This window comes from Perca fluviatilis, chromosome 22 (genome assembly GCF_010015445.1).
Source record: "Perca fluviatilis chromosome 22, GENO_Pfluv_1.0, whole genome shotgun sequence".
NCBI lineage: Eukaryota > Metazoa > Chordata > Actinopteri > Perciformes > Percidae > Perca > Perca fluviatilis.
Genome location: NC_053133.1, coordinates 25,899,582 through 25,912,081, shown reverse-complemented (window position 1 = coordinate 25,912,081; position 12,500 = coordinate 25,899,582). Strand labels below are relative to the sequence as shown.

The 12,500-nt window shown below is 43.4% G+C and overlaps 1 protein-coding gene across 3 annotated transcripts in view; it reads right to left on the bottom strand.

Annotated features, from left to right (window-relative positions):
* Nucleotides 1-12,500, bottom strand: part of pld1b (phospholipase D1b) — a 90,860-nt gene that overhangs the window by 22,310 nt on the left and 56,050 nt on the right. For all 3 annotated transcript variants that reach the window (XM_039790583.1, XM_039790585.1, XM_039790584.1), the window contains exons 13-19: nt 11,989-12,099; nt 11,712-11,894; nt 10,110-10,347; nt 5,604-5,732; nt 4,732-4,850; nt 3,084-3,197; nt 189-299 (exon numbers count right to left, since the gene is read on the bottom strand). In XM_039790583.1, the coding sequence (XP_039646517.1) occupies nt 189-299; nt 3,084-3,197; nt 4,732-4,850; nt 5,604-5,732; nt 10,110-10,347; nt 11,712-11,894; nt 11,989-12,099 (1,005 nt within the window). The remainder of the gene's footprint in view (nt 1-188; nt 300-3,083; nt 3,198-4,731; nt 4,851-5,603; nt 5,733-10,109; nt 10,348-11,711; nt 11,895-11,988; nt 12,100-12,500) is intronic.

Below are 12,500 nucleotides of genomic sequence, written 5' to 3'. Positions count from 1 at the left end.
CATAGGGCTGTGGGACCATAGGGCTGTGGGACCATTGGGCTGTGGGAACATAGGGCTGTGGGAACATAGGGCTGTGGGACCATAGGGCTGTGGGACCATAGGGCTGTGGGGCCATAGGGCTGACCCCGTTTAGAACTGTGGTTAAACTGTGGGACATGCTGCTGTTAGATGGTGCTGTAGTTAAGTACCTCTATGTAGATGAAGTGTTGGCTGTTCTGGATGGTGTGGACGTAGGCGTTGTGGATGGACTCCTCGTGGTATTTGATGCCAGCGGACCAGTCACAGGCCGAGCGAAGGATCTGAGGGAACGGAGACCAGTGAGTTTGGGAGGGACAACAGGAAAACGATTGTGTAAATAAAAGCTTCAACTTGCACTTTGCAAACAGGAAAGCTAGTTTCATCTTCGACAAAATATTTGTGTTTGGCTCTTGAGACTCAATGTGATAGTACTCCACTTATTTCTGCACTGGAGAGGAGCAACACAACAAAATACTTTTCTGACACAATTCTAAACAACATACTAAATCAGTAATGTAAAAGTAAAAGAGAAGCTAGACTTTTCTTGGCGTTAGCATATAAGAAATTAACATTACCTTTATGGTTTTGTCCCAAAAGGTAATGATACAAGATGTACACAAGCAGACAACCTTTGGAAAAATATGGCGTCGTATGCTTGAAGTGTTTTATTAAAAGACTCCGTACTTTTCTGGGATCCTCCTAAAGCCTTCTCACCAATCTGTTTTCATTTTTTACAGCCGTGAAAAAAAAAAGTAGCGGCAGCGATCCAAATCGCATACTTTTTCTTTATTACTTTCAGTATGTACTGCTGCTGCCCTTACAAAGTACCTCTTAGTAATAATAATAATAATAATAATAATAATAATAAAAACTACAAAATAAAAGGCAACCACAGAAGTAAAGCACTCAAACAGAAACTACACAGGATGCACAACACACATTACAGGACAACGTGCTTTCGAAACGGGTGAGTTTTTAACAGCTTCTTATTAAAACCAGCGTACCATAGTATAAAGGTATTATGGGTATTGGAAGGCAGGGTAGTTTCCACGGTGCATTGCATTTTGGGACACCAGCACACTCAGTCAAGCAGATTTAGTAAACCCAATTACAATGTGTGTAACGGGGACGAAGAACTGGATATACTCTAGTCATTCTTTTTTTTATTATTATTTATTTTTTTATTTTTGGGGCTTTTATTAGATATACTGTAGGAGACGGAGACTGACTTTTTCTACAACATAAACTCAACATCTGAGACTAATTGGTTTGAGCTAACTTTGCTAGCCTAATTTATAATAAATACTAACCAACCATGCTGTAAAAAAAAAAATAAGTAGACTACAAAATGTCAACATAAATAGTAAAATATGCCAGAAAAACTGGTGGAAATGCTTATTGGTTCTGACAGATGCATCACAAAGCAGGTGCTCCTGGAAGGCAACCAGTGTCCACAAGAGAGAATGAATAGACAAAATGCAGCTGTATAGTGTACAAAAAGTTTAAAATATTTGTAATTTTTTTTATTATAATGGCTGCATGATTACAAACAAGACCAATGTGTGTTGACTACACACGGTCAACAACATACAAAATCTAAAGCTATTTTGTCTGGTGTTAACGAACACAAAAGTCGCAATTTGCTGCTCAATGTGATGGCTTCCTGCTCCTAACTTTCCCAAAATGTGTTAAGTTGGAGTTAAGCACATTGTTGATACTTCACAGTATAGTGTGTCCTGAGTATGGTACACTGTCCCTTTCATTAGCAGAATCAATTATTTTTTTTTTTTAAAGGCTCATAATTCACAGAAAGACGAGGTAGATATAAAGAAAGAGAAAAAAAGAAAAAAAAAAGAAAGGGAGGAGAGAGAGAGGATGACAAAGGCCCGCAGGTTGGATCCTAACCAGGGTCGCTGCCTTCTAAAATGCCTGCTAGAGTAAAGCAAAACAGCAGACAGAAAATAAGCACAACAGATGATTATGAACATGACAACAGAAATAAACAAGTTTGCCGATTTCACATACAGTATCTCCGCAATACAAATTAACGGCAATTTGTCTACATGGAAGTGTTTTTTTGTGTTAGAGCGAAATCACGGTGACTTTTTAGTTTTTTTTAGTTATATATAATATATAGTTAAGATCAGAGGAACGTACGTTGATGGATAATTACAGCCGGTTTCGTGTATGGAACTATCCATGTTATTTTTGGGCAATTCGGTTGAAACTTTGAAAAGGGGTCAAATTTGATCTGAGGATAGGGTGACCAGATGAGAATGGGTAAAATTCGGGGCGAGGCACTTGGGGGTTAGGGGGGGGGGGTGTGAACATGAATTTCAAAACTCTGCACCAAAATGATTTATTTTTATTGGCTGCCTGCACGTGCACTTTCCCTGGCCTCATGGCTGCAACGTGCGCTCTCTTCATCTACTCTATAACATCAAAAGGGGGACACAAAGGTTGTATTTTTTGTAATTATATTATTTTAAACTATTATAGTATTTCACCCCAGACTGTTGCGTCCCTCAGCTGTGATGCCACCCCGTTGTCTCCCGACGGGGATGGGGGCTTTTATTTTGGAGACGAGGAGGACTTTCGGAACGTATTGGAAGTGGGTCGAGTGCCCTGGACCATCTGCCAGACCGGGAGCTGGCCGCAGGACGACTCAATCACCATGAACAGTTTTTAATGTTCTATCAGACTAGAACTACTCGAGAGTCTGCTCTTGAGACTTTGCTCTAATTTTCGGGACAATTAGGGCAGGAATCGGGATTCGGGACAACCGCTTGGATTTCGGGACTGTCCCGAATTTTTCGGGACGTCTGGTCACCCTATCTGAGGACAACACAAGGGTTAAATTGCTGCACGTTTCCGCAACGTGAGGTACCAGTGTGAACATATCGCACACTTAAACCGACTTACAACGTAGTCCAGAACTGAAAACCAGTCACAATGAAGTGAACAATGAAGTGCGTGACTGTGTAGGGTTAAGTAAGAAAAAAAAGAAGTAAAGAGGCAGATGGCTGCAGGGTGAACTGAACACATGAAACTTCAACAGCACCAACCTGCACTTTGGTGGGGACGCAGTTGGGGACTAGGTATCGCTGCTCTCCAGCCGTGGTGTGAGACTTGGGCAGCAGGTACGGGTACGACAGAGAATTGTACTTCGCCTTCACGAGCTGGGAGAGAAACAGAGGAAAGAGTCAAACACAGGTCACACCGCTGCACACGGCCGTAGATTTCTCCTCCAGCGACGTGGATGTATGGTTGGGTATCGTTTGGATTTTTACGATTCCGATGCCGAACCGGTAGCCTGACAAGCCAGACCCACATCCAGATGTTGGGTCTGGGAACTCACCATTGACGGAGCTCAATCCGAGGGGCGGGATAAACGGTTGTCTTTCAAATTCCTTCTGCACGTAATAGGATAGCGCTACAACCAGGCAGAGCAACGAAGAAGGAAGAGAAGCTAGTTGATAGGTTCAACTTTTGCCGTATCCGGTCGGCAAAACTCCGAACACATCTTCCTTTTTTAAGAATGACTTCAGTGTCGTTCTTTGTTCTTTTCTCAAAGAAAAGCTGAACTCCAAGTCTTCCAGAAGACCGCTGTTCACCAGCAGCCATAAGCCCCGCCCACCGACTCTATACACGATGTGATTGGCCTGACCAGAGTTTGGTTTTTCCTGCTCGCAAGCTAACGGAGCGTGCCTAGACTGCCACTAACGTGCATCTAGATTTCTAGGCTACCGAACCCGTACTTTTAACCACAGAGTGACCACTTGCACACCAAAGAGTTAAATTGGCGTCATCTTATAAAGTGACGCACAGCAAGAGTCCTGTTTTTCTAGCGCGTATGTGCACCTTTAATCATGACAGGTTACGTTTCCGTGCAGCACGCTGTGAAAATAAAGACGCAGACACTCTTCATATATACAGATTTTGCATTATCTCTCTATACGCAGACACTGTTGTTTATTCCATTTATCTTAGAGCTGCAAAGATGAATCGATTAGTTGTCAACTATTAAATTAATCGCCAACTATTTTGATAATACATTAATCGGTTTAAGTCATTTTGTATTTTTAAAAAAGTAAGAATTCTCTGATTGCAACTTGTTAAATTTTCTAGTGTCTTCTCTCCTCTGTGACAGTAAACTGAATATCTTTGAGTTGTGGACAAAACAAGACATTTGAAGAAGTCATCTTGGGCTTTTGGGAAACACTGATCCACAATTTTCACCATTTTGTGACATTTTAGAGACCAAACAACTAATTGATTAATCCAGAAAACAATCAACAGATTAATCGACAGTAAAACTAATTGTTAGATGCAGCCCTAATTTATCTGTTGTTTCTTCCATGAATCTAATTTCATCACTTAATATTTGTACGCATTTTCTCTGGAGACGCAGGATCAGCTTTAGCATCTTGCTCAAGGACTCTGTAACAGAAAACACAACATTTTGCAGGAGTGTTGTCACTATGTTAATCCCTTATTCAGTATGCTATAGAGCTGTCCTCGATTAAATATATTCTACTTCGACTACCACTCGTAAGATTTTGTCTTGTGTTTACCAGAGATGTGCTCATACCTTTCTTGGAAAAGAATTCATTCAGCCTGGAAAAGCCTAAAAAATGACTGATCAACTAAAGAACAAAAGGACAGATAAGTCGACTGATGGTCTAAGAAAGGCCAGCCAGCATGACCTCTGACCTTAGTGAAGTTCCAGCGCTGGATGAAGTGTCTGGCCACATCTCGAGCTGCTTTCCCATGAACCACCGAGGCGATGTCGTGCCAAGGCATTCTGGGAGTTGTGTGTCTGTCTATGAAGTCTAAAAAAACAGCAGAAACAGGAATGTGAGTAGGACAGGAGGGGAAATAAATCGTCTCCGCTCTTCTGTAGATTCCCCGCTTAAACTGTGAGCTTAATAATGATGTCCCTCCGGTGGATTTGTGAGGACTATGGTTAACTGCTCCTCAGATCTCTGCAGGGTAAATCCAGACAGCTAGCTAGACTATCTGTCCAATCGGAGTTTTCTGTTGCAGCCAGACCATTTAAGGCCTTGAAAACAAACAATAAAATCTTAAAATCTATTCTAAAAACGCACAGGGAGCCAATGTAGAGTGTAGAGAACGGGAGCGATGAGGTGCACATACCTCTAGGTGTATTTGTTAAAAAGCGAGCAGCCACATTTTGCACAAGTTGAAGACGTGAGATGGAGGTCTGATTCAGACCAACATAAAGAACATTACAGTAATCCAACCTTGAACTAATAAAAGCATGAATCGCCTTTTCTAGATCATGCCTGTTAAGGAAGGGCTTAACTTTAGCCAGGAGACGAAGCTGGAAACACATGTTCCACCAAAACAAGTTCCTTCCTGAGGCTATTTTGCAGCGGCATCATACATGTGTCCAGCGCTTAGCACCGTCCAAGACGATTGTGATACGTTTAAAGAAATGCCAATAAACAAGAGCACGTTTTTCTCCCATCCCAGAATGCTGTACGGACTAGCCAGACCCTCCTCCGCAGCGCTGTGGAGGAAGGTCTGGCAACACGAGACCATGAGCGTAGTAATGTGCCTACCATCGAACGGTTTGTCCAGCTGAATCCAATCCTTGAACACAAAGTTGCAGTAGTCTTTTCCGTGCCAGAACCGCGTGTTTCCATACAACTCCCCGACCCCCGTCTGTAGACTGCGCACCGAGCCGCTTCCTAAACACACACACACACACACACACACACACACACACACACACACACACACACACACACACACACACACACACACACACACACACACACACACACACACACACACACGAAGAGGCAGTTATTTATCAGCAGTACAATGCAATGAAAACTACAATCACTACCTTCCAAAGACTAGTCCTCACTGCAGGAACATTTCCAGCAACTTAGCCTAGTCCAGGTTCCTGCTGCGTCTTTCTGATGCAGCAATCAGAGTTGAGATCTTAAAGGACAATTCCGGCGCAAAATGACCCTAGGGGTTAATAACACGTGTACCGAGTCGACCGTTCTCTGGGATATGCTTTCATGCTAATCGAATGTGACCAGTTTTAGCCCAAACCGCTAATTAGCTTATAACGCTAGTCGTCAGGGAAGAGGGTAAAGTAAAAAGAAATCTCTATTTCTACACCACTTACAAGGCTCAAAATAGCGCCACACTTCCACGGTAGCATATTGAGGGTCCCTACATGTACGAACCTAGTTTTGAGACTTGCTCACCGTCTCCAGCTTCAGAATCAATCATGCAGAAGCAACTTTCAGTTTCTATGCACCGCACATCTGGAATAAACTTCCAGCAACCGGGACTGCGTCCGGAGGTTTGTGATTGGTTTAAAGAAATGTCTCCTATTCTCCTCTCCCAGAATGCATCTGTGGTGTAGCCAGACAGGTCTGGCAATGCAAGACGAATGCTTATGTAAAGCACTTTGAATTGCCTTTGTGTCTGTGTCTTGTGCTATATGAATAAATTGCCTCGCCTTGCCTTGATATCTCTTCTTCCTCTGTGCCATTAAAACACATCAGTGAGCCACACTGTTGCACTGGATCACATATTCCTTCATCACCTTAAACACACATACTGTAAGTTATTCTGACTCAATCCCACACACTGTCCTGCTGCTACAAATACTCACTAGAGCATCAAATGTGGATTCCTCCGCCGCTGACAATAGTCCCCAACAAAATACATCATTTCCTCCTTTAAAATGGAGGATGTGAAGCAACTGTGCCAGGGTGTAATCTGTTTACAGCACGCTGTCTGTACCACGATGACTTTGACAGTTATACACCGGTGTTTGGAACACGCTTTGACAGCACTTTTACAGAAATAAAACAGCAGCTGGAGGGAAGACAGAACCACAGGAGACATTTATAAAAGCTCAGAGAGCAGTGCAGAGACATGCAAATTGAAATCGCATCGTTTCAACCATTTTACTTACCTGAAATACATTCAAATAAATGATGGGAGTAACTGGAGAGTAATCAAAGAAAATAACAAAAAGAAGTTTTTGTTTTTTTCTCTCCATGAAATCCATCTGACTTCATTTGTTAATGGTAGCGGCTGTTTGCCTCACATTCATGTCTGACACTTCCCATCTATGACACATCAGGACAAACAGAGATGAGCCTGGCAAACAAACAGCAGCTAATAAAAACCTGCGGCGTCTGTTTTACTGCAGCAGTGACACGTGCCGTGTGCCAGCACAGAGACAAAGAGACTACAGGCTGCAGCTCTGCTTAATGTCTGTGCAACACATTCTCAGGCTACATCGGCACTGCTACGGTTTTTAAGCGGCGTTTTGAAGAAAACCAGCTGATATTTCACATTTGTGCTTGACTGAAAGGCCTAAAACATTTAATAGATTACTAAAATTGTCATTTTCTACTTCAGTTTATAGATTTATCAACCACATCTTTTGGAGCCGCTGTGCACAAATCTAAAGCCTTTTCAGTGATTCAATACTGAATAATTATGTGAAAACGAAATGGTAGTTGAGTCTGATTTACTACAAAATTGTTGCTCATTTCCATAAAAAGATAGATATCAAAGATATTAGAAGATAAGAAGACACATTTTCTGAATCGACCTTTGACACATCGGAGGAAGAAAAACTTCAAACTCGCACACAGACAACCAAAGGCCGTTCAATGCAGTTTGAAACCACAGCAAAGCACACTGGGAGGCGAGCAACATTAACGCCGCCAACTCACCAGCCTGACACTGGCCAATAGGAGCGGCCGTCCTCAGCTCCGCCAGCCTGCTGGGGATCAGGTTGTGTTGGCTGCTGACGCTGTTGGACCAACCTGAACAGAGTGGCCACAAACACTGAGACGGCAGCACACACGGAGGCTATCGCTGCTACAAACTAAAACTAGCCGGCAGTGTTGTAGTCGAGACCACCTAAACCGAGACCAAGTCATCACCGAGACCAGAGTGTATCGAGACCGAGACAAGACCGAGACTTTGAGGGGTTGAGACCGAGACTTTGAGGAGTTGAGACCGTGACTTTGAGGGGTAGAGACTGAGACAAGACCGAGACTTTGAGGAGTTGAGACGCGAACTTTGAGGTGAGGGACGGAGACAAGACGGAACTTTGCGGGTAGAGGCAACTTTGAGGGGTAAACTAGACAAGACCAAGACTTTCGGAGGAGGGAGACCGAGGTTTGAGGCCGGGACTTTGAGGGGTTGAGACTGAGACAGACTGAGACTTTGAAGAGTGGTAGGGACAATAAGACAAACTGAAATTGGTGGGGGCTGAGACCGAGTTTGAGAGTGGGGACTAGACAAATCAGGACTTTGAGGGGTTGAGACCGAGACTTTGAGGGGTAGAGACTGAGACAAGACCGAGACTTTGAGGAGTTGAGACCGAGACAAGACCAAGAAAAATAAATTCTAATTAGATATAAGTGAAGTTATTGATTGCATTTGCAAGTTTTAACCCATAGGCATAAATCAGACATGTAGCAAAATCCCTGCCGGTCTTGAAATAAAATCCTGAATCCTCTTTATCCGAGACCGAGACAAGACGGAGTAAAAATGCGGTCGATTCTGAGACGAGACCGAGACCTTCTTGAGACCAAGACCGATCTCGAGTGCTACACTGCTAGCCGGAGCTGGAAAGTCAAATCCTCCTCGAGGTTATGTTCTGGCATTCTGGACAAATTTTTTAATACCTCAAAGGGCTAGAGGTCTGCTCTGTTACTCTTGGAAAGTAATGTTTTATAATCACTAAGTGTCAACACTGTGAGCTAAGACCAACCTTGAACCTTCTGCCTGGTTGAAAACTTTGGAAAATTTGGCAGAACTGCGTGCTTTAACTTCAAAAGTTAGCTTGCATGTTAGCTCGTGAGCTATTCAGATGTGTTTGCTATCTGCACAAAAGCAGGTTCTGCCCTGATTTACTTCATTGCCACGAGCCAGTCCTCTGACCACTGAAATCTCACTTAAATAAATGTAATTGTTGCTAACGTTTTGCCGACGTCAACGCAGTTGTGACCAGGTTCTAAAACATAACGTTAGCGGTTATTGGCCGCATCCAGAAACATCCTGTCTGATGCGGTTTTATTTTCGTGGGGCTTTTTTCCAGCTGATCACCCCCGAAGTGCAAATAGAAGTAATTTATACAAATCTAACAATTTACATATTCATTTTCATATATACGTACATGGACATTTTCATGTCTAATTATTGTACGAGAGTGATTTTGATGAGAGAAAGCAGTAAGCATGCTTGGGCGATGCTCAGGTGGCGGTATAACTTTACATTCAAAGTGTAATTTAAGGAGCTTTTACTGCATCATTTGGAGTTGTTGAAGCATGCCGTTTTATTGTGAAGAACAGAAGTACGGTCTTTAGTCGAACCACAAATTATTTGCTATATAACATTACATATCCATGAGAGGGATGAAGACAAAATCTTATTCGATCATTCATATTTGTATTTAAACAGATATTTTGATAGCACATTAGCCAAAACGTGGCTGAGCATGGACACAGGAGCCCGAGTCTATATCCACGACGTTCCACTTCCAGGATTGCTCCGTTGCCGCCTGAAATGCACGCCGGATTTCAATCTTTTCGGCCGAATATCCGGTACCTTCCTCTTTCTTTGTGTTGGCGTTCTAACCTGCGGTGGATTTATGAGGACTGTGGTTAACTACTCCAATCTGAGTTTTCTGTTGCACGACTAAAACTACTTTTGAACGTACACATGTTCCACCAAAACAAGTTCCTTCTAGAGGCTATTTTGCAGAGGCATCATACATGTGTCAGGTGCTTAGCGCCGCCCATGACGATTGTGATTGGTTTAAAGAAATGCTAATAAACCAGAGCACGACCCTCCTGTGCAGCGCTGTGGAGGAGGGTCTGGCAATGCAAGACTACAGGAGCTCCAACATGGCTGCCAACCTTACCGCTGAGTCAGCTGCTGCATATGATTACCTGCTACATAGGTAGCACTGTACAAAAGGTAATAATGACAAGAAAACCTTTCTGCTCCAATACACCATCAACACAAATACACATAACTATTATCTAAACATATTAAATTGATCTAAGACTCACTCTGTTCGCTCTCCAGGTCGCTGTCGCTGTCAGCGTGGGCCAGCCCGTGTTTCTGCAGGTGTCTCCTGATGCTGAACCTGCTCTTCCTCGTCCTCCCCACGCCTTTCAGCCTAGGCTGTTCCACCGAGTCCGTTACGGTGAAAATGCCTTTCCCGTTTCTTGAGGAAACGCCACCGCTGCCGTTGGCGGGGGCAGCCACGTTAGCGGGGGCAGCCATGTTTGAAGAGGTCGCTTCAGCCTGAGAATCATTTAAACAAGGTCAGCGTTAATCTGGGTTGAGTCCAAATAAAAGCTAATTTCATTAATAGATGGAAATTGAGACTATTTTCCATGCAAAATATACTTAATTATGAATCCGAGGAGACATTTTGGAGCACATCAGAATCACAGAGCACAGAATTTTTCATTTTCATTTACATTGCAAGACCGGGTGTTTGGCCTCGGCGGAGGTCTTTGCGTGCCACGTGCCATTCTAGTTTTATTCTATTCTATTTTTTCTACATAAATAGATAGTTGCTTCTGGAGCTAGACATAATAGAATTTCACTACCCTACAGACCTCCGCTAAGGCATGCAATTCTAATCCAGTGTGGATTTTCTATGGAGGGCTCGATTGAAGAAATTCTTAGTCGACTAACACTCATTCAATTGTATCGACTAATCGATTAGTTGATTTAAATCGACAGATCTGTAAATCGGAGTTTCTTCGCAAAGAGTCACGCAAAAGCACCACTTTAATTCTTGTGTTTACCAGAGATGTGCTCGTACGTTTCTTGGAAATAAGTCATTCAGCATGAAAAAAAGCATCAAACATGACTAATGGACTAAAGAAATCTAAGTTGACTAAGACCAAAACGACCGATTAGTCGACTAATCGACTAAGAAGGAGAAGCCCTAGAATTTTCCCAATCGGGCACTTATTTTAACGACTATTCAGACACCACATGAATGCATCACAAACACCCATCTCGCATTCAGATATGCTCAAAAACAGAACTGGTTCTTTCTCGGCCCATGCTACACCCTTCCACCATATTTCATGAAAATTGGGCCTGTAGTTTTTCCGTAATTCTGCTGACAGACCGACAAACAAATAAAGAAATCCAGCCGAAAACATGACCTCCTTCGCGGAGATAATAAATCATGAATCTCCCAAATGTCAAGCTGTCATGAAAAGCTTTGTGACGATACACTGAAATAGATAGTTCCATAACATGTCTACTTTCAGAATAGTAGGAAGAAAACATTTATTTTACTACACTTTGTGTCTTAATGTCAGTAATCTACTGGGGAAGTTTCATGCCGATATTGGTTGGTTAGTTAAAATAGTTCCCCTATTTACCTGAAGTGTCTCCTGTTGTAAATGTAGAAGTGTGTGTGTGTGTGTGTGTGTGTGTGTGTGTGTGTGTGTGTGTGTGTGTGTGTGTGTGTGCACGAGAGAGAGATAAAGAAGCAGAGGGCAGGTGTCCTGTCCTCACTACATGTTGGACAATGATCAGGTGACACTAACAACGTCAGTCTGTCTGTGTCTGTGTGTGTGTGTGTGTGTGTGTGTGTGTGTGTGTGTGTTGTGTGTGTGTGTGTGTGTGAGAGAGAGAGAGACCTGTTCCAACTGTGAGCGTGTAACACTCCCAATGTCCGTCAGCCGGTGTTCCCTGTCGTCCCAGCGTCCGTACGCCAGGTCAATCCCTCCAACGAAGGCCACCGATTGGTCGATGATGATGATCTTCTCGTGATGCGCCCACAGGTAGACGGTGGAGGAGACGTGGTTTGGGTGACGCATCACCTTTTGGAGAAGAAAAGAGTCCGATTGAGACGGGGGAACGTGCACGTATATATGATAAAACGTGTGGAAGCGCGCCTGGCGTGAAGACGCTCACCTTGATGTTGGGGTGAAGCTTCAGCAGCGTCCTCTTGCTGTATCCCGAGTTGATGCCCAGCGCTAACTCCACCTCCTTGTACAGCATCACAAAAATCCGCACTCCTTGTTGCTGTGGAAACGCAAACACGATGCTATAGAGCTCAACTTTTTCTTAAAGTTTCTTTTTTTGGGGGGGCATTTATTTGAGAGGAAAGTTGAAGACATGAAAGGGAAGAGAGAGGGGGAATGAAATGCAGCAAAGGGCCGCACGTCGGAATCGAACATTGGGCCACTGCCGTAAGGACCGAGCCTTAGTACATGGGGCGCACGCTCAACCAGGTGAGCTACCCATGGAGCCTGGGACCAAGCCAACCAGCTCCGAGATGAATCGTGACCCTAAAACATTTGATTTGTCGCAAAAAACATTTTAAAAACGGCAAAAAAGGCAGAAGTACAAGACTGTGTACAGAAACTATCATAGACGTCAGTAGTATCAGCTAGCTCTAGCCGTTGGCGAGCGTGGTAAACACC